The sequence below is a fragment of the Nerophis lumbriciformis genome, linkage group LG26 (genome assembly GCF_033978685.3).
Source record: "Nerophis lumbriciformis linkage group LG26, RoL_Nlum_v2.1, whole genome shotgun sequence".
NCBI classification, from domain to species: Eukaryota; Metazoa; Chordata; class Actinopteri; order Syngnathiformes; family Syngnathidae; genus Nerophis; species Nerophis lumbriciformis.
In genome coordinates, this window is record NC_084573.2 from 24479415 (window position 1) to 24497500 (window position 18086).

Here is an 18086-nt window from a genome sequence, read left to right on the forward strand (position 1 = left end):
TGAGGCTTTTAATCCCAGGAGCACCATCCCTACCATCAAGCCTGTTTTGCTGCCAATAGAACTGGTGCTTTACAGAGTAAATGGGACAATGAAAAAGGAGGATTACCTCCAAATTCTTCAGAACAACCTAAAATCATCAGCCCGGAGGTTGGGTTTTGGGCGCAGTTGGGTGTTCCAACAGAACAATGACCCCAAACACACGTCAGAAGTGTTAAAGGAATGGCTAAATCAGGCTAGAATTAAGGTTTTAGAATTGTCTTCCCAAAGTCCTGACTTAAACCCCATTGAGAAAATGTGGACAATGCTGGAGAAACAAGTACATGCCAGAAAACCAACAAATTTAGCTGAACTGCACCAATTTTGTCAAGAGGAGTGGTCAAAAATTCAACCAGAAGCTTGTGGATGGCTACCAAAAGCGCCTTTTTGCAGTGAAACTTGTCAAGGGACATGTAACCAAATATTAACATTACTTTATGTACGTATACTTTTGACCCAGCAGATTTGGTCACATTTTCAGTAGACTCATAATAAATTCATAAAAGAACCAAACTTCATGAATGATTTTTTGTGACAAACAAGTATGTGCTCCAATCACTCTATCACAAAAAAATAAGAGTCGTAGGAATTATTGGAAACTCAAGACAGCCATGACATTATGTTCTTTACAAGTGTATGTATACTTTTGACCACGACTGTATGTAACCATAGATAACCCATAAATATTACCATTTTATAGAGAATATTAGTCTTAGTCAAAATATATATTACTGATTATAAAAATATGCACATTTAACATCAATGTTTCACATTTATTGAAAACCCTTGATGGCGAAGACAATGAGTAGAGATGGATAAGCCAAGCAAACGCCTCAACTGTACTTTACTACCAGTTCTTTCTTGAATTCCACAGTGTTTCTCACCTTCTTTATCAAGGTGTTGACAAGTGCAACTTTCTTTGGATCCATGGTGGATCATTTTGCACAGAGACTATTGATGCGTTCCATTTACCTCAGAAGTCAGAGATGGGGAACGTTGCAGGAAATTCAGATGGTCACATCTACGAAAGCTATTTTTGCGTTTGCCTTGTCTAAATACCAACAAAATCTGGACAAATATGCGCTCCCATCAAACACGGCGGATAAAGAGGAGACAAAAAGATGCCATAGTTGGCGATGCAGTACACATACAACACAGGAAAAAAGGTTATTTACACTAAAATAACATTACGGTACCATTGATATACTGTACATCCAACACTACAGCGTATACAGCTGATTTAGTCAGAAGTGCTAATAACATATTATTGTTTACACTGAAAGCAGCCATCTTTAAAAGCCAACTGGTGAGGACTCTCCAAATTTCCATGTAGAAAATTTGACCTCAGGGGGACGTTCCAGACTAAGTACTTTGAAATGTTGACATTTTATTACAAATGGAACGCAGCATGAGTCACCAATTCTTTGTTTAGGCAAACTAGTTAATTCAGCGCAATAACTGAGAGAATGTGACGTTCGTTCAAAACCGAATCATACGCAAAGTCGAGGTACCACTGTATTATTATTATTCAATAGAGTTGATACAAATGTAATGTGTTAATGTTGCTAATGTGTGAAAATGTGACAAATTTTCCCTGCACACTTCACTTCACTTCTCCCAACTTTTGCGTGTGTCACTAACAGCAGTCTACCAAACAGGCGTCTAGAGCTCAAATCCTAGACAAAGCCACAGAGTACATCCAGTACATGAGGCGAAAAAATCACACACACCAGCAGGACATCGACGATCTCAAGAGGCAGAACGCCCTGCTGGAGCAGCAAGGTAACGACGCACTGTTTGGGACCACCCCTAAGGTCAAAAAAAACCTTAATTCAGATCACATAAGTAATTTTTGACCATCTTAGATTCAGTTTCATACCTTACTAGTGGAACAGCCAGGACACCTACCTTATTGTTTGGGTTATTGTCAATGTATAAACGATGTTTTCCCAGATTTGAAGCTATTCATAACATAAAATAGAAGATTTTTGGTATGACCGGGAAAAAATACTTTAAAAGTGGGGGGAAATGTGTTAGTCGCAGAAAAACGTCAGCTACCCGCTGTTACTATTGCTTATCAGTGTTTTAGTCATTTTTACATTGTACCGGTACATGTCACTTGGCGCTACGGAGGGGTGCCGAATTAATTTCTTTTTTAGGTGCTGACTAAATTCTGTCGGAACTACCCGGTATTGATTCACGTAAAATATTTCGATATCTTTGTTGCACGTTACGAGGGCTGCAACCAATTACTATTTTGATAGTCATCACTATCTAAACGATTAGTCGACTAGTCGGATTGTAAAGCGTACACATTCAATGGCTCTAATTTAGCCATCAACGTTTAAATTAAGCTTGACTTGTTTTTTGGCATGTGCTGACTTGCAACAAAGATGACTAATTTGTTCATAGGTATTCATCTATAATATAACTATGTTGCTCAATAAGCTGTTACAAAAAAAAACAACTATTAAACTGTTGTCTATTTAAAAGTAAGGATAGGAAAAGTGCAAATAAAACAACTATTTTTTCATGTAAAAAAAAACAGTTAAAAATCAGCAATAACAACAAATGATAAAACAACAAAACTAACATGCTCAAAAAGAAACAAGCATTTTATGATATTATGTTCAAAAACCTACACACTGATATACTATTGGCATTTTTAGCACTCTATTAGCCTCAATGCATATATTTGTATTATTAATCATTAACATTTTAGCTATCTAATTGATAGTATGTTTAATCTTATGATATCGTGCCTAATAGTGTGTGACTGACGTTTTTTATTGTGCCTTTCTTCATTGCATTGCAAATTGATGCTGCTTTAAAAAGTACCGGTACTTGAATTGATTTAGAAAAAGTTTAGCTGGCGGACTTTGGCTAAAATGATAGTTATTTTTTGTCTCACACTGGTTAGCTCACGAGCAAGGTACAATCTTGCCGAGTGGAGATCGCATCCTCCAGATGTCCAACATTCCTCCTCTTCAAATGCTCCAGTATCACAAATAGAGAGTCATAAAAACAAGATGTATTTTGCAAAATGAGAAAGGTATTCATATTTTCCAGGAGAATAGGAGGAAATATTCCTCCTATTCACTTTACATGTTTTCACCCACGATGTTGATGCGAGGGGCAGTGTTGACTCGTGTCCCTCTGGAAAAACACGAGTGATGACATCCCGACTACTATTTTTTCGACGAATCGTTGCACCCCTACACGTGATGTCACGTCCGGTTGCAGACTAAACACCGGCTCACGTAAACAATCAGTAAAGCAGCACACGGGGCGGGCTCGGCGAAACTCCCTCTAAGTAATGTTGCCATTTTCAACACCAACAAAGCAAGTATGCTTGGTAGAAAACACTCAAACATAAAGTAAGGCTTCACTCTTCCAAAATGCACCAGTTACTCATCGACACTGGATTTGCCATAGACAGGCTACTGTTAGCCTTAGCGATTTTACATGGTGATTTCAACAAATCTAAATTTGGTAATGGATACAACAACTACGATGAATTTTACAGTCAAACAGCTGGTGTGTACTAAGTACAATACTTACAGTATAAACACGTTGTATGGCACAATATAACACGGTCAGCTTCATCGAAAAAGCTACTTTCTAGTTCGACAGCATACCAAAGATAGCCTATACATTACTGCCATCTAATGTCTTGGAACTGCAACTGCATTGGAAGTAACACTCAAATGTTAAAGTTAAAAAGTTAAAGTACCACTGGGTGTGGTGAAATTATTCCCTGCATTTGACCCATCACCCTTGATCACCCCCTGGGAGGTGAGGGGAGCAGTGGGCAGCAGCGGTGGCCGCGCCCGGGAATTATTTTGGTGATTTAACCCCCAATTCCAACCTTTGGTGCTGAGTGCCAAGCAGGGAGGTAATGGGTCCCATTTTTATAGTCTTTGGTATGACTCGGCAGGGGTTTGAACTCACAACCTACCGATCTCAGGGCGGACACTCTAACTAATAGGCCACTGAGTCATAAGAAAACAACATATAAGCTCATTTTTAAATCTTACATTACAAAATAAAATGTCATCAAACAATTAATGTTTATTAAACACACAAAAGTGCCAAAAATTGGTACCGTATTGGTTCGAATGTGAACTGTACCCATTTCTATTTGGGTCCACCTTTTGGCTTGCATAAATTAGGGTTGTCCCGATGCAAATATTTTGGTACTGTTACCAAATTGGGGGTTAAATCACCAAAAATTATTCCCGGGCGTGGCCACCGCTGCTGCTCACTGCTCCCCTCACCTCCCAGGGGGTGAACATGGGGATGGGTCAAATGCAGAGACTCATTGGTACTTTAACTTTTTTAACTTTAAAATGTATTTTGATACTTTTCTAAATAAAGGGGATCACAAAAAAATGGCATTACTGCCTTTTTTTTTAACAAAAAACCTTGTGATACATTAAACATACATTTCTTATTGCAATCAAAGAACAATTTGGGCATTAAATAAGCTAGTGAACAAATTCAGTAACATTGTGTCATTTCCGATTATATTATTTTCCTCAAAATTATGAGGGAAAAGTGGTATAAAGGGGATTATTAATCTACTTGTTCATTTACCGATCACCACCTGGTGGTGAGTTGGCTGCGATGGTGGGGGAGGATGCCGGACAGACCTGGCAGGCCCAAACGCATTGTGAGGGTTTGCTGGGAACGTCTGGCAGAGTCTCCTGTCAGAGAGAGTTTCAATTCCCACCTCCGGAAGAACTTTGAACATGTCACGAGGGAGGTGCTGGACATTGAGTCCGAGTGGACCATGTTCCGCACCTCTATTGTCGAGGCAGCTGATTGGAGCTGTGGCCGCAAGGTAGTTGGTGCCTGTCGTGGCGGTAATCCTAGAACCCGTTGGTGGACCCCGGCGGTGAGGGATGCCATCAAGCTGAAGAAGGAGTCCTATCGGGTTCTTTTGGCTCATAGGACTCCTGAGGCAGCGGACAGGTACCGACAGGCCAAGTGGTGTGCGGCTTCAGCGGTTGCGGAGGCAAAAACTCGGACATGGGAGGAGTTCGGGGAAGCCATGGAAAACGACTTCCGGACGGCTTCGAAGCGATTCTGGACCACCATCCGCCGCCTCAGGAAGGGGAAGCAGTGCACTATCAACACCGTGTATGGTGAGGATGGTGTTCTGCTGACCTCGACTGCGGATGTTGTGGATCGGTGGAGGGAATACTTCGAAGACCTCCTCAATCCCACCAACACGTCTTCCTATGAGGAAGCAGTGCCTGGGGAATCTGTGGTGGGCTCTTCTATTTCTGGGGCTGAGGTTGCTGAGGTAGTTAAAAAGCTCCTTGGTGGCAAGGCCCCGGGGGTGGATGAGATCCGCCCAGAGTTCCTTAAGGCTCTGGATGCTGTGGGGCTGTCTTGGTTGACAAGACTCTGCAGCATCGCGTGGACATTGGGGGCGGTACCTCTGGATTGGCAGACCGGGGTGGTGGTTCCTCTCTTTAAGAAGGGGAACCGGAGGGTGTGTTCTAACTATCGTGGGATCACACTCCTCAGCCTTCCCGGTAAGGTCTATTCAGGTGTACTGGAGAGGAGGCTACGCCGGATAGTCGAACCTCGGATTCAGGAGGAACAGTGTGGTTTTCGTCCTGGTCGTGGAACTGTGGACCAGCTCTATACTCTCGGCAGGGTCCTTGAGGGTGCATGGGAGTTTGCCCAACCAGTCTACATGTGTTTTGTGGACTTGGAGAAGGCATTCGACCGTGTCCCTCGGGAAGTCCTGTGGGGAGTGCTCAGAGAGTATGGGGTATCGGACTGTCTGATTTTGGCGGTCCGCTCCCTGTATGATCAGTGTCAGAGCTTGGTCCGCATTGCCGGCAGTAAGTCGGACACGTTTCCAGTGAGGGTTGGACTCCGCCAAGGCTGCCCTTTGTCACCGATTCTGTTCATAACTTTTATGGACAGAATTTCTAGGCGCAGTCAAAGCGTTGAGGGGATCTGGTTTGGTGGCTGCAGGATTAGGTCTCTGCTTTTTGAAGATGATGTGGTCCTGATGGCTTCATCTGGCCAGGATCTTCAGCTCTCGCTGGATCGGTTCGCAGCCGAGTGTGAAGCGACTGGGATGAGAATCAGCACCTCCAAGTCCGAGTCCATGGTTCTCGCCCGGAAAAGGGTGGAATGCCATCTTCGGGTTGGGGAGGAGACTCTGCCCCAAGTGGAGGAGTTCAAGTACCTCGGAGTCTTGTTCACGAGTGAGGGAAGAGTGGATCGTGAGATCGACAGGCGGATCGGTGCGGCATCTTCAGTAATGCGGACGCTGTATCGATCCGTTGTGGTGAAGAAGGAGCTGAGCCGGAAGGCAAAGCTCTCAATTTACCGGTCGATCTACGTTCCCATCCTCACCTATGGTCATGAGCTTTGGGTTATGACCGAAAGGACAAGATCACGGGTACAAGCGGCCGAAATGAGTTTCCTCCGCCGGGTGGCGGGGCTCTCCCTTAGAGATAGGGTGAGAAGCTCTGCCATCCGGGGGGAGCTCAAAGTAAAGCCGCTGCTCCTCCACATCGAGAGGAGCCAGATGAGGTGGTTCGGGCATCTGGTCAGGATGCCACCCGATCGCCTCCCTCGGGAGGTGTTTAGGGCACGTCCGACCGGTAGGAGGCCACGGGGAAGACCCAGGACACGTTGGGAAGACTATGTCTCCCGGCTGGCCTGGGAACGCCTCGGGATCCCCCGGGAGGAGCTGGACGAAGTGGCTGGGGAGAGGGAAGTCTGGGCTTCCCTGCTTGGGCTGCTGCCCCCGCGACCCGACCTCGGATAAGCGGAAGAAGATGGATGGATGGATGGATGGATTGTTCATTTACTGTTAATATCTGGTTATTTGTTATAACATGGTCAATCTACACTTCTGTTAAAATGTAAGAAGCACCTTTTTTCTGTTGTTTGGATACTTGACATTAGTTTTGGATGACACCACAAATTTGAGTATCGATCCGATACCAAGTAATTGCAGGGTCATACATTGGTCATAATTAAACTCCTCATGTGTCCAGGGGCGTATTTCCTGAGTTTATAAACATAATAAAAAGTTAAAAAAGGAAATCAAGATTTTGTGATGATAAAAAATCTCGATGTAATCATTGTCGTATTGACGAGATACAGCTCTTGTACTTGATTTTGTTAAAATCAATATTTGTGTCGACCCACCTTTTTGTTTATATTCAGGTGGGCTATTTTTTATGTTCTATATGATTTGTGTTTACTTGCTTCATTCTGTCTTGGCGCTGAATTACAAATGTCTGCACAACTATTTTACCTCCGGGTACCATTAAGGAAACCTTGACCTCGACCTTGTATCCTCCTACGGTGTGTAGTGATGTACGGTGTGTAGCATGTTCAGCTATTCCTCGTCCTTGCAGGGATGATACTTGTAAGAAACTTACTTTATTTTTTGTCATGAAGACAAGGATTAGTGATTTAGAAGTAACTAAAACACTGCGGACTGCGGATGGACGTTAGCCATGTTAGCTAGCCATGTTTTAAAACACTTCTTGCAATGCGGCGTTTCAGTGTTTATAGCTTCACCTCTATCGTTAGTTTTTAAGCCAAAACACGTCCATTCCCCCTTTCTGTCTACACACTGTTTCTGCTTGTAAGTACACCGTGCGTGCGTTGCCTGACATGCTCTTCGGCTCATAAAACCGGCAATGTCATGACATGACGACATGCCCGTAAAAAAATTAAAGGAGCCATATTTAAAAATGTGGCCAGAAACAGTACTGCAATCACGGTCAAAATTCTGTAGTCCCCTCCCCCTCTCCTTGACTAAGGTTGCCAGATACGCAGCCACATCCAGCTTGACTGACTGGGCTACTCCAAGGAACTTCGAACTTCCACTGCCTCTTACTAGGGGTTGAGGTGCTGGGACCATAATAGCTGAAATGACAAGCGTTTTGTCAATAACAAATCTCTAACCAACACATTTTACACAGAAATTAGGCTATTTTCAGGAAGAAGTACGTCATGCCTGCGTACAATATCACAACAAATAGCAATCATATGGTTACTGTCAGTACTATCAGAAAACAAAGAATACAACGAACTACAACCAACGCTAGTAATGGTTACACGGGTGAAAATAAGTAGGACATGCTAAGCAGCCTAATGTACGCCCAAAACTAAAGAGGAGACATTTTACCAAGGTATAGCTAAAGGCTACTGTTTCAAACGTTTCAGATTGCCATATAACTTGGTACATGTAGTCCACAATATGCAAACCAGAAGAGGAATTATTTTATCATGTGATTTGGCTGTCTCCATACGTTTCACTAGTGTTGGAACCCATTTCCTCAGCGTATCTGCATATTGAGAATGAAATAGGCACCGACACTACCCATAACCACAAAGGTTTTAATTCTAGAAAATATATTTTGCCCTGTCACTTTGAATACACATCGACATACAGGCTAACGGGCATATACTGTATATACCGTTAGCCTATATGTCGATGTGTCATTGACCGGGCTAGCATGCTAAGCATTCGTTGCACGAACATACTAGCTTTGTTAGACAAGCTCATAGACTGTATTGGACAATATAGTTTACATACGAAAAGTCAATTTCCATTTATTACAAGTAATAAGAAAACAAATGTCTGACTTACCTATCAAGGAGGAAATGAGCAAGTTTGGCGTCAGATGAAAAAATCTTCTCCGCCTTCAATCGTCTCCATCTTTCAAAGGCATCCTCGTTTTGTTCTTGGCTTTGTCATGAATAAGTTGAGAATCGTAACAAGGCCTTTTAGATTTACTAAGGTCTGACAAGTTTAGTAACTTGACCAGTTGCAGTAGACAGACGAAGATGGCGGTGCGTAACTGGCAACCTGGATGTAACACACTCACAGACGTTCTTATTGGTCAAACAGTGGAGGGCGGATCATCGAAATGAAAACAACAAGATTTCGGGGCCGTAAATCAAATTTTAAATGAGCATATCCCGACTGAACTACTGTTACCAGCCATTTAATGATGACTTGACATGAAATTATTACATATGGCTCCTTTAATACCGGTATTTGTCAGAGGCTGTATAGTACCGTTTTTAATTCATTAGTACTGCGGTACTTTATTAGTACTGGTATACCGTACAACCATAGCATAAATATAAGACACGTGTTTTTCAGAATATTCCCAGGTCGATCTTGTGGTTGCGTGACTGGAGTAGTGATGAAGTGTAAAGAGCGTGTGATGAAAAAGTTGGACTGGTGGTGACGGTTGTTCCTCCATGTTTGCTGTGTCCTGCAGTGCGCGCTCTGGAGAAAGTGAAGGGCTCGGCGCAGCTGCAGACCAACTACTCGTCGTCCGACAGCAGCCTATACACCAACCCCAAAGGCAGCGCCGTGTCTGCCTTTGACGGCGGCTCAGACTCCAGCTCCGAGTCGGAACCCGAGGAGCCGCCCAATCGCAAGAAGCTGCGCGTGGAGGCCAGCTAGAGAGCGTCTGGCCCTTTCGACGCTTTTCCACCTGACGGCCACCACCACCACCGACATCACCACACCCACCGTTCTGGCTCCTCCCCCTCACTGGACGGGCTCGCACTGGAGACTCATGACCCCCTCAAAAGTCCCCACACCGCTACAACCGTAAGACAGGGCAGGTCTTTGCCCCCTTGTGCAGTTGTCATCAATATTATCCCGTCTCGCAACAGTCCAAAACCCAACAAGAGGCAGCTCGGCTACTTGGGGACTTTTTGAAATGTCCCCTTTAGGTAGCCCCGCCCCCTCCCAGGGTCCATGCGAGGGAGGGGCAGACGCACACCAGACGTACTCCTAAGCACTGCTAGATTATATATTTTTGGTTTATTTTGTTATTCAACATTTAAAAAACAGACAAAAACAGCCTGGTTAGAACATAAACAAATCCTGGGACAAGTTTTTAAAATGCTAAAAATTTCTAGCTTTTCCACAAAAGAATGTCAGCGACACCCGCCCACCTCAGGCTCACTGGATCGCAGATGTTTTCTGCTGTGACACATTTGTTAAGACATTAAAAAAATGGATGTTTTGAATGAAAATATTCCTAAACTTGTAACGTATTTTGTCCTTTAGCTTGAAGTAGTGGATGACTTTAGGAGGCTGAATACATTAGGCAGCTTGTTTTATAGACCCCTTGAAAGAAAACAAACAACAAAAAAAAGGAAGAGAGTATTGATTGGATGTTTTAAGCTCTAATGTATGTTCTGCATTTTGTAGTCGTCATCTCACAAGTCACGAAACGGCGTCACTTCAACCGGAATGTTCCAAAGTAGCCAATCCGCGCCCCTCTTGTCGATGTGTCGTGCTTTACAAAGTCCAAAATGTCGCTGAATCCCCCAGAGGGAGAACAAGGAAGCATTTTAGTGTGTATTTTGTTTCCATTCAGGATTAGAATTGGTGTACCGGGTCTTTGTTTTGTTCGATTCCATTCCATGGAAATTACAAGTATGTTGTACATACTGCCAACAATTGTCTTGCAAGTTGAGGCCTACCTTTATTATGAGACTATAAAATAAACTATTTTATCCTTTAACACGCTTCTTGCACTTCTTGGGTTGTGTGAGGACTTGCACAGATCTCCGCTTACAAGTAAGTAAAGATCCTCCGCAGTATTCAAAAGATTTATTTCCTCAATCATACTGAAACTCTCCTATTCCAGTGTGGCCACCCGCGACTTGACCGCCATTTGCTGCCTGGACGTCCGCACCGAGGACTGACTAGGACCTAGGAGTCTTCTGAGGAACCCGACGGTCTGTCGTCGCTGGAGGTCCGTGTCGGGGCGGGCAGCCGGTGGAAGTGCTGCAAGGCCTGAGCCACCTTCTCTGGGCAGATGTTGTAGACAGGATGCGTAGGAGCCTACGAAATCAGAGAAACACGGTGAAAAGGTAGTTTCAACAATAAATCATCGCGGTTCAAGCAACATATCTCGCAGCAGATCACAATAAATCATGGCAGAAATGCCAGCGGTAATTACCTCTGCAATGGTTTGTGCTCAAGAAGTATTTTGACAAAACTTCTAGGAAATAAGTGATTACATTTAGGGTCTGATATGGATCATTTCTACTAAGTTACCTTACAACACAGATGTCAAACCCAAGGCCCAGGTGCCAGATATGACCCGCCATAGCAATTTATTTTTAAAAGCCTGAAAGTAACAAGCGCCAATAAAGAACTATATATTTTCTTACTAAATGTATTCCTTCCTTTATTTTGACCAGAAAAAAGTGTACTCCATGCAATTGCATACATTTTAAACTTTAATACCTAATAATGTAACAAATATATTTAAATTTGTAAGAATTTAGGTTGGAAAGCAGTAATGTATGAATCTGTAATGTAATGTTAGTTACATTTGTAGTAATTTAGGCTGAAAGTAGTCATCTGTAATACTAATTAACAATTAGTTTTGTCTTTCCATATAATATACTTCAAAAAATGTTTTAGTTAACATAAAAATAAATATGATTTGTGATTTCCAAGCGAGTTGTCCGTTAAATTGTAGACTGTAGTAGTGACAATAGATTTTACGATAAAAAAAAAATAAAAAATTGTCTGCTCAGTCGCCATAAAAACAGTTACTGTTTTTCTATTTACAGTAATACACCGTAAAACCATTAACCATAGATTTTACTGTGTAAAAAAAAAAAAAAAAAAGGCCGCTCAGTAGCTACAATTTTTACGTGAAAAAACAGTGGTACCATTTTCCATTTATAGTAATATGCTGTAAAAAAAAACAACTGTAAATTCTACTGTAAAATTCTGGCGACAAAGCTGCCTATCTACGGAGTGCGTAAAAAAAAGTATAATGATGAAATGCATATGCAATATAATAGGTGAATCCTAATCCATTTATATCCATTATTTTTATGAGCGGCCCTTTAGGGGCAGTCAATGTAGCACTCAGTGAAAACAAGTTTGACAGCTCTGCCCTACAAGATTTAACTTGTGTGTGCAAGTGGCTCTGCCTCCACCTGCAGAGACATAGACAGTGGATGACTGACAAGAGGGTTCACTCTGTTTTTTTTCATTTTGCTACTGATAGCTCCAAAAAGTTATGGGTGGATTTTCATGAAACATTCAGGAAATTTCAGAAATGGGATAAGAAACAAGTGATTACATTTTCCGGATAATTTCTACCACGTTGCGAGCATCAACTTTTGTGTGTGTGTGTGTGTGTGTGTGTGTGTGTGTGTGTGTGTGTGTGTGTGTGCGTGTGTGTGCGTGCGTGCGTGCGTGCGTGCGTGCGGGTGGAGGTGCGCGCGCGCGTCCACCCGCAGAGACAAAGACACTGGAGGACAGGAGTTATTTGCACAATTTGAATACACTTTCAGGACGTGTCAGAAATGGGATAAGGAACAACATTTTGGGGCTGATACGGATTCAGTATGTTTGTGCAATTGGGAAGTCTGTGCTCTTCAAGTACTTTTCTAATTATATTTAAGTATTTAAAAAAATTATTACCTTAATCTTAAATATACAATACAAATATGAATTCTAATTTTCAATTGTATTTTCCCCCCATAACCCTGCAATGTCTTTTTATCCACTGTAATGGACCTCGATTAAAATATCTGTATTCCACAATGGGGTCCATAAAAACCACGAGAGAAGTAGGTCATTACATTTTTGCGGTTACTGTGATTTTAAATGAGGAAATTGTGTTTAATTAATAGTTAAGATACCACATTTTCCAATGTTTTCTGTGGTGGTCATAAATACTTGCTGTTACTACTTTTTCATAAAAATATGAAGATGGCTGATGCAACAAACGCATGCAATTATTTCATGCTAATTTAGGCCAAGGAGTTTACATACTGCCACAGTTCAAAAATAACATTTTAAAGGGGTAAACGTTTTTTTTAGGACCTGGGGTATTTTTTTTATACAATGTCAGATAGAAAACATGTTTTATTGTTCATATGTTCATTTAAAAATGGGGAAGTTAATATAAAGCCACTGCTTTGTTTTTAATTGAAAACAATCTCTATTAACATTATCTGACATTAAACAAGATGCACATTTAGAGTCCAAAAGGCACCCTTGCAGGAAAAGATGTGTCCTTTTGCTGCATGCTTTGAATGGGAAAAAAGCTGGTGGATGAAAAATTACAACTAATCCAAAAATAACCAGATTGCATTTGTTTGTTCAAATAAATGTGGGATATAAAACTGCATCTTTAAAGGTTTTCAATTTCAGTTTGTTGTTAATTTTTGCTAATTTAAGTGCAATTTTGGCTAACTAGGTTTTTATTATTATTAATATCCTCTGTCAAATGTGTCCGATATTCATAAAAAATAGCCTGAAGAAAATAAAGCTCTTAGGCACAAAATGTCAGTAGGATCTCTAGATGTTTGCTGCTAAGAATGTCCACACTTAAAAGTGCGCAGAAGAGATGGAGTGTGTCGCCGGGCCGCCGCCTATGATGTAACAGGAAACGGCAAGCGACACCACAGCTGCTGTGTTTTGACTGAAACCACATGCCACGTTTTCCCCTCATTGCAATAACTTCACTTCTCAACTCCACCCAAACGCCCCTCAGGTCTGTCACAGACTCCCCTCCCTCGTTTGCAATAAAAGGTAACCATTATGTTCTAGTAGACTTGATATCTACTGGTTTGCATATATATATATCTCCCATCTCTACGATGGCCCCCTGCTGGCCATCGTAGAGAATGCAGGTTGGAGACGCGTAGTCCTCACATTGTTTTCTACACACTCTTTATATAGAATGGCTACGTGCAATTTGTTAGCATCTTCTAGACAAACAATGTTGTTTATATTATTGAACTAATTGCTCACATAGTACACAGCAGCCAGATATGTTTTCCTAGTTACATTTCATGTTAATGGTTATCACAAGTTCCCCTTTTTGCTGTCGTTAACACCGTTTCTGTCAATCAAAACAAAAAATGCACTTTTGCTGAAATCTGTCACATCAAGATGAATGTGTGATGTTTAGGTTGACTTTCAAGGCATGGTTACCAAAAGAAAGAAGAATGAATGCTAAACTTTTGGGCTTTCAACTTGGGAGGTTGTGCTCTACATTGATTATTATTGGTGTTTAGGAACCTAAAATGCACCTAAAAAAATTAAATGACCCTTCATAGTTCTGGGCCTTTAAAATGGTGTCGCCAGATGAAATACACCCCAAAAGTAGTGATTTTAGGCTTGTTTTCTAACAAGTTTCAGCACATTTTGAAACGCTCACTTTCAACTCCGAAATGTCAGCCTTCTGACGTCACCGACAGAAGACTGTAAGAAATTTCATATTACCGAGTATGTGTTTTGGTAGCATCTTCATCCCGAATAACAATATTTTCACGCAGAATTTAAAGGAACGATCAAATATGTCTGCCAGGTTGCAGGTTGTAGCAATACATCTAAAGAGTCAGCCTGCATACATTTACAAATGATGGCAATTAAAAAAAAAAAGAAAAAGTATGGACACGTGCAAAATGGGAAGGACCAAGTGAAAGGGGTATAATTTGCAGCTATTTTAATAATTCTGACTTCAGGTTTTGGTCGGAGTTTGGATGGAAAAATTTAAATACTAAAGCTAAATGCGATCCTGAAAATCAGGAGCATCCTCAAGGGGAAAAAGACAGGAGTCAGATCTTGAGAAAGAAGAGCAGACCCGGTGAGAGTAAAAGAAGGGGAGCTGCTAGTATCCTATTTTGCATCCTCTTCTACTGATGTTTTCCTCAAGATGCTTGAGGAAACACAGGCTATGGTGTCTTTGGAAGGGAAGCTGGAGGAGAAAAGTTCAGAGAGTTTTTTCCCCCCACTCATGTTAACCACATCAGTAGGGATGGGAATTGATAAGACTTTTACAGTTCTGATTCCACTTTGGATTCAAACATTCTGGTACTAATCAATTCTTATTTAGGAAAAAAAGAACAAAAATTACTATCCCTTTTGATTAGTTTAGGTAACATGACCTTAGAAAGCCTACAGTTCCTGTTTAAGAGGCACATACGTAGCATAGAAACATTTTTAAAATATATTTTCTTCTGAAGAATTTAACAAAATATGTGGGAATTACACAAGTAACTAACATTTAGTAATATGTGATATTAACTCATTGCATGTAAAGTGATATGACAAGTCTTATTTATTATAATTTTGGTGATTATGGCTTACATCTAATGAAAATCTCAGAAAATGTGGGGTTTAAAAACTGTAAGCCATGATCATCAAAACGATAAAGGCTTGTAATTTCGAACTTTGCATGTAATGAGTGAATATCCCAGATTAGTTTCACATCTTGTTCACGAGTGGGGGAAGAGTGGATCGTGAGATCGACAGGCGGATCGGTGCGGCGTCTTCAGTAATGCGGACACTGTATCGATCCGTTGTGGTTGAGAAGGAGCTGAGCCGGAAGGCAAAGCTCTCGATTTACCGGTCGATCTACGTTCCCATCCTCACCTATGGTCATGAGCTTTGGGTCATGACCGAAAGGACAAGATCACGGGTACAAGCGGCCGAAATGAGTTTCCTCCGCCGAGTGGCGGGGCTCTCCCTTAGAGATAGGGTGAGAAGCTCTGTCATTCGGGGGGAGCTCAAAGTAAAGCCGCTGCTCCTCCACATCGAGAGGAGCCAGATGAGGTGGTTCGGGCATCTGGTCAGGATGCCACCCGAACGCCTCCCTAGGAAGGTGTTTCGGGCACGTCCGACCGGTAGGAGGCCACGGGGAAGACCCAGGACACGCTGGGAAGACTATGTCTCCCGGCTGGCCTGGGAACGCCTCGGGATCCCCCGGGAGGAGCTGGACGAAGTGGCTGGGGAGAGGGAAGTCTGGGCTTCCCTGCTTAAGCTGCTGCCCTCGCGACCCGACCTCGGATAAGCGGAAGAAGATGGATGGATGGATGGATGGATAGTTTCACATTTAAAGTTGAAATGCCGACATGAATACACTTTTACACCATATTAAATGTGCTTTTAATTTCACCTGTATAATATAATTACTTTTCTCTGATTACAATTGAACCGAATAAAGGAGTGTCTACTGTGGTAAATGGTGCAAACTTTTGACCACAAACTTAGTCGCTGCTCAGTAACATTTGTCTAGCGGCAGACGTGAACTGAGGCGAGTACTGCCTGCCTTGGAGCCAGTCAAAATCTCTCTCTCATCATGCTCATCTAAATGAGAAGGCATTCATTCCAATTTAACAAATAATAGCGCTAACATTACAGGTAGTGTTAATTAGTACTTGTATTTACGGCAGATGATTGATGCTCGGATGACATTCCATAGGTTTTTTGCATGCTGTGTGTTTAGATGTTTCAGTATATTGCCCGCATGATTTTTGTCAAGAGAATCGTTTTACAAAATGGCAAACGATTCTTAGGAATTTCTACACTGAAAATTGTTTCTGCACAAGGACCTTTTTTTCGATTCCCATCCCATCAGTTTTGAAGTAATCATGGCAAAACAAATCATGCAAAAAAGTGATGAAAATAATATTTTTACTCGTCTCTGTCTATGTGGGAAAATGGGCTCCAGTTCTGTAGACGACGTCACGCCGTGAGGGGCAACATATCAAGTCTGGCGATGCAAAGGGAGCGTTCCCAAGTACAGTTGGTTATCTACCCATTACTCTAAAATTATTTGACATTATGGGAAATGACTGGCAGATTCATTGATTTCAGTTATGTAGACACTACGGGTCCTTTAAGTCGGGAAGTGTGAAAGTTGAGACACAGATCATGTTTTAATGCTAAGCGAGCTATCTGGCCACACGTGTGCGTGCGTGCGTGTTGCAGGCTCACCAATTTGTTCTGCTCCTTGCCCAGGACCATCTCATGATGGCTGTCCATGTTCCCAAAATGCTGCGCTACAGAGAGGCCGCTCAGGCAGTAGCACGTGTGGTAAAAGTCTCTCGATCTAGACGAGAGCCAAACTGAAGTTATTATTACTATTATTATTTTGTTATTGTGCGTGTAAGTACTGACTTGCCAGGCTTATCTAGCAAGCCCCCTGTTGGGTTCTGGCAGCAGAGGAGGATGTACTCCTGCAAGGCTTGCTGCTCGAACATCCACCTGTGTCGACTCAACTCCGTCTCCCCTGTGATAAAGAGGCAGGCAAAGTTTAAAAAAAAACCTAAATCACAGTGGGCAGTGTCACGAGTTTGAATAAAAGGTCACCTTCTTTGAACAGAGCTCTATGGAGGAGCGGCAGGAGTCCCGCCTGCCAGTAGGAGTAGCAGCCGTCCACCAGTTTGTTGCAGCGACCCTGGAAGCCTCCTTCGAAACGCATTTGTCTGCTCACCACCCACCTCTGTCAACACCACACAGCAGGTTGTTTTCCCTTTACCGTTTGCCATACATTCATTTATTTTGGCAGCCCTGATAAACACATCATAATGGGACTCTGTGTGAACGTAGCTTGCCGTTCCATAGCAAATCTGTCGTTACATTTAGCAAGTATTCAGCCCCTTTAAATGATTTTTTTCTCCCCAAAAACGTTTTTGCACTAAACAAGAATGTTTAATTGTTAATTCAACAGCATTGCAGTCTAAAACAGCATATTTGTCAATATAAACAAGTATCAAATAATCATAGTTGCATATTACTTACACATACAAAGTCTCAAAAGCAGAAGTGTTTTAGAAAGTATTCGGTAACAAACGTGTCCGTATCAACTTAATGTGCCATGCAATTCATTTAATTAATCATTTTTACCACTAGGTGTCGCCAAAACACAAATCTGCCATAAGGTTAGTGTTATTAAAACGACTATTGTTCTTTGAGTAATTTCACTTGAGCAAACATTCCACTCTAAAAAATAATGAAAGTATGTACTATGATTCTTGCTGGTATCCTATGAGAATGCAATTGGCATCAACACTCAAGGCTTCGCATTGGTATCGTTTCGAAAGTAAAAAAAAGTTGCATAAGGACACCCCTAATAATAGTCAAGACTAATAGAAGACATTAAAAAAATTCAAAGAGGTTTGATTAGACATGGTTGTTTTGTTCAGATAGTTTAGCACATATTGATTGACCTCCATTGTAAAGTAGGGCTGGGCGATAAAACTAT

General features: G+C 41.9%; 2 protein-coding genes across 11 annotated transcripts in view; one reads left to right on the forward strand and one right to left on the reverse strand.

Annotated features, from left to right (window-relative positions):
* The window catches only part of max (myc associated factor X), a 34047-nt gene extending 23467 nt beyond the window's left edge, over positions 1-10580 (forward strand). For 6 of the 10 annotated variants that reach the window (XM_061987137.2, XM_061987132.2, XM_061987133.2 and 3 more), the window contains 2 exons: positions 1680-1818; positions 9318-10580. In XM_061987137.2, the coding sequence (XP_061843121.1) occupies positions 1680-1818; positions 9318-9505 (327 nt within the window). In that variant the 3' untranslated portion in view covers positions 9506-10580. The remainder of the gene's footprint in view (positions 1-1679; positions 1819-9317) is intronic. The other 4 variants (XM_061987138.2, XM_061987134.2, XM_061987136.2 and 1 more) reach the window with 1 other exon arrangement.
* A 75-nt stretch (positions 10581-10655) lies between these two features.
* Positions 10656-18086, reverse strand: part of fntb (farnesyltransferase, CAAX box, subunit beta) — an 18623-nt gene continuing 11192 nt past the window's right edge. The window contains exons 9-12 of the mRNA XM_061987127.2: positions 17192-17324; positions 17000-17111; positions 16817-16931; positions 10656-10903 (exon numbers count right to left, since the gene is read on the reverse strand). Coding sequence (XP_061843111.1) covers positions 10772-10903; positions 16817-16931; positions 17000-17111; positions 17192-17324 — 492 coding nt within the window. The 3' untranslated portion in view covers positions 10656-10771. The remainder of the gene's footprint in view (positions 10904-16816; positions 16932-16999; positions 17112-17191; positions 17325-18086) is intronic.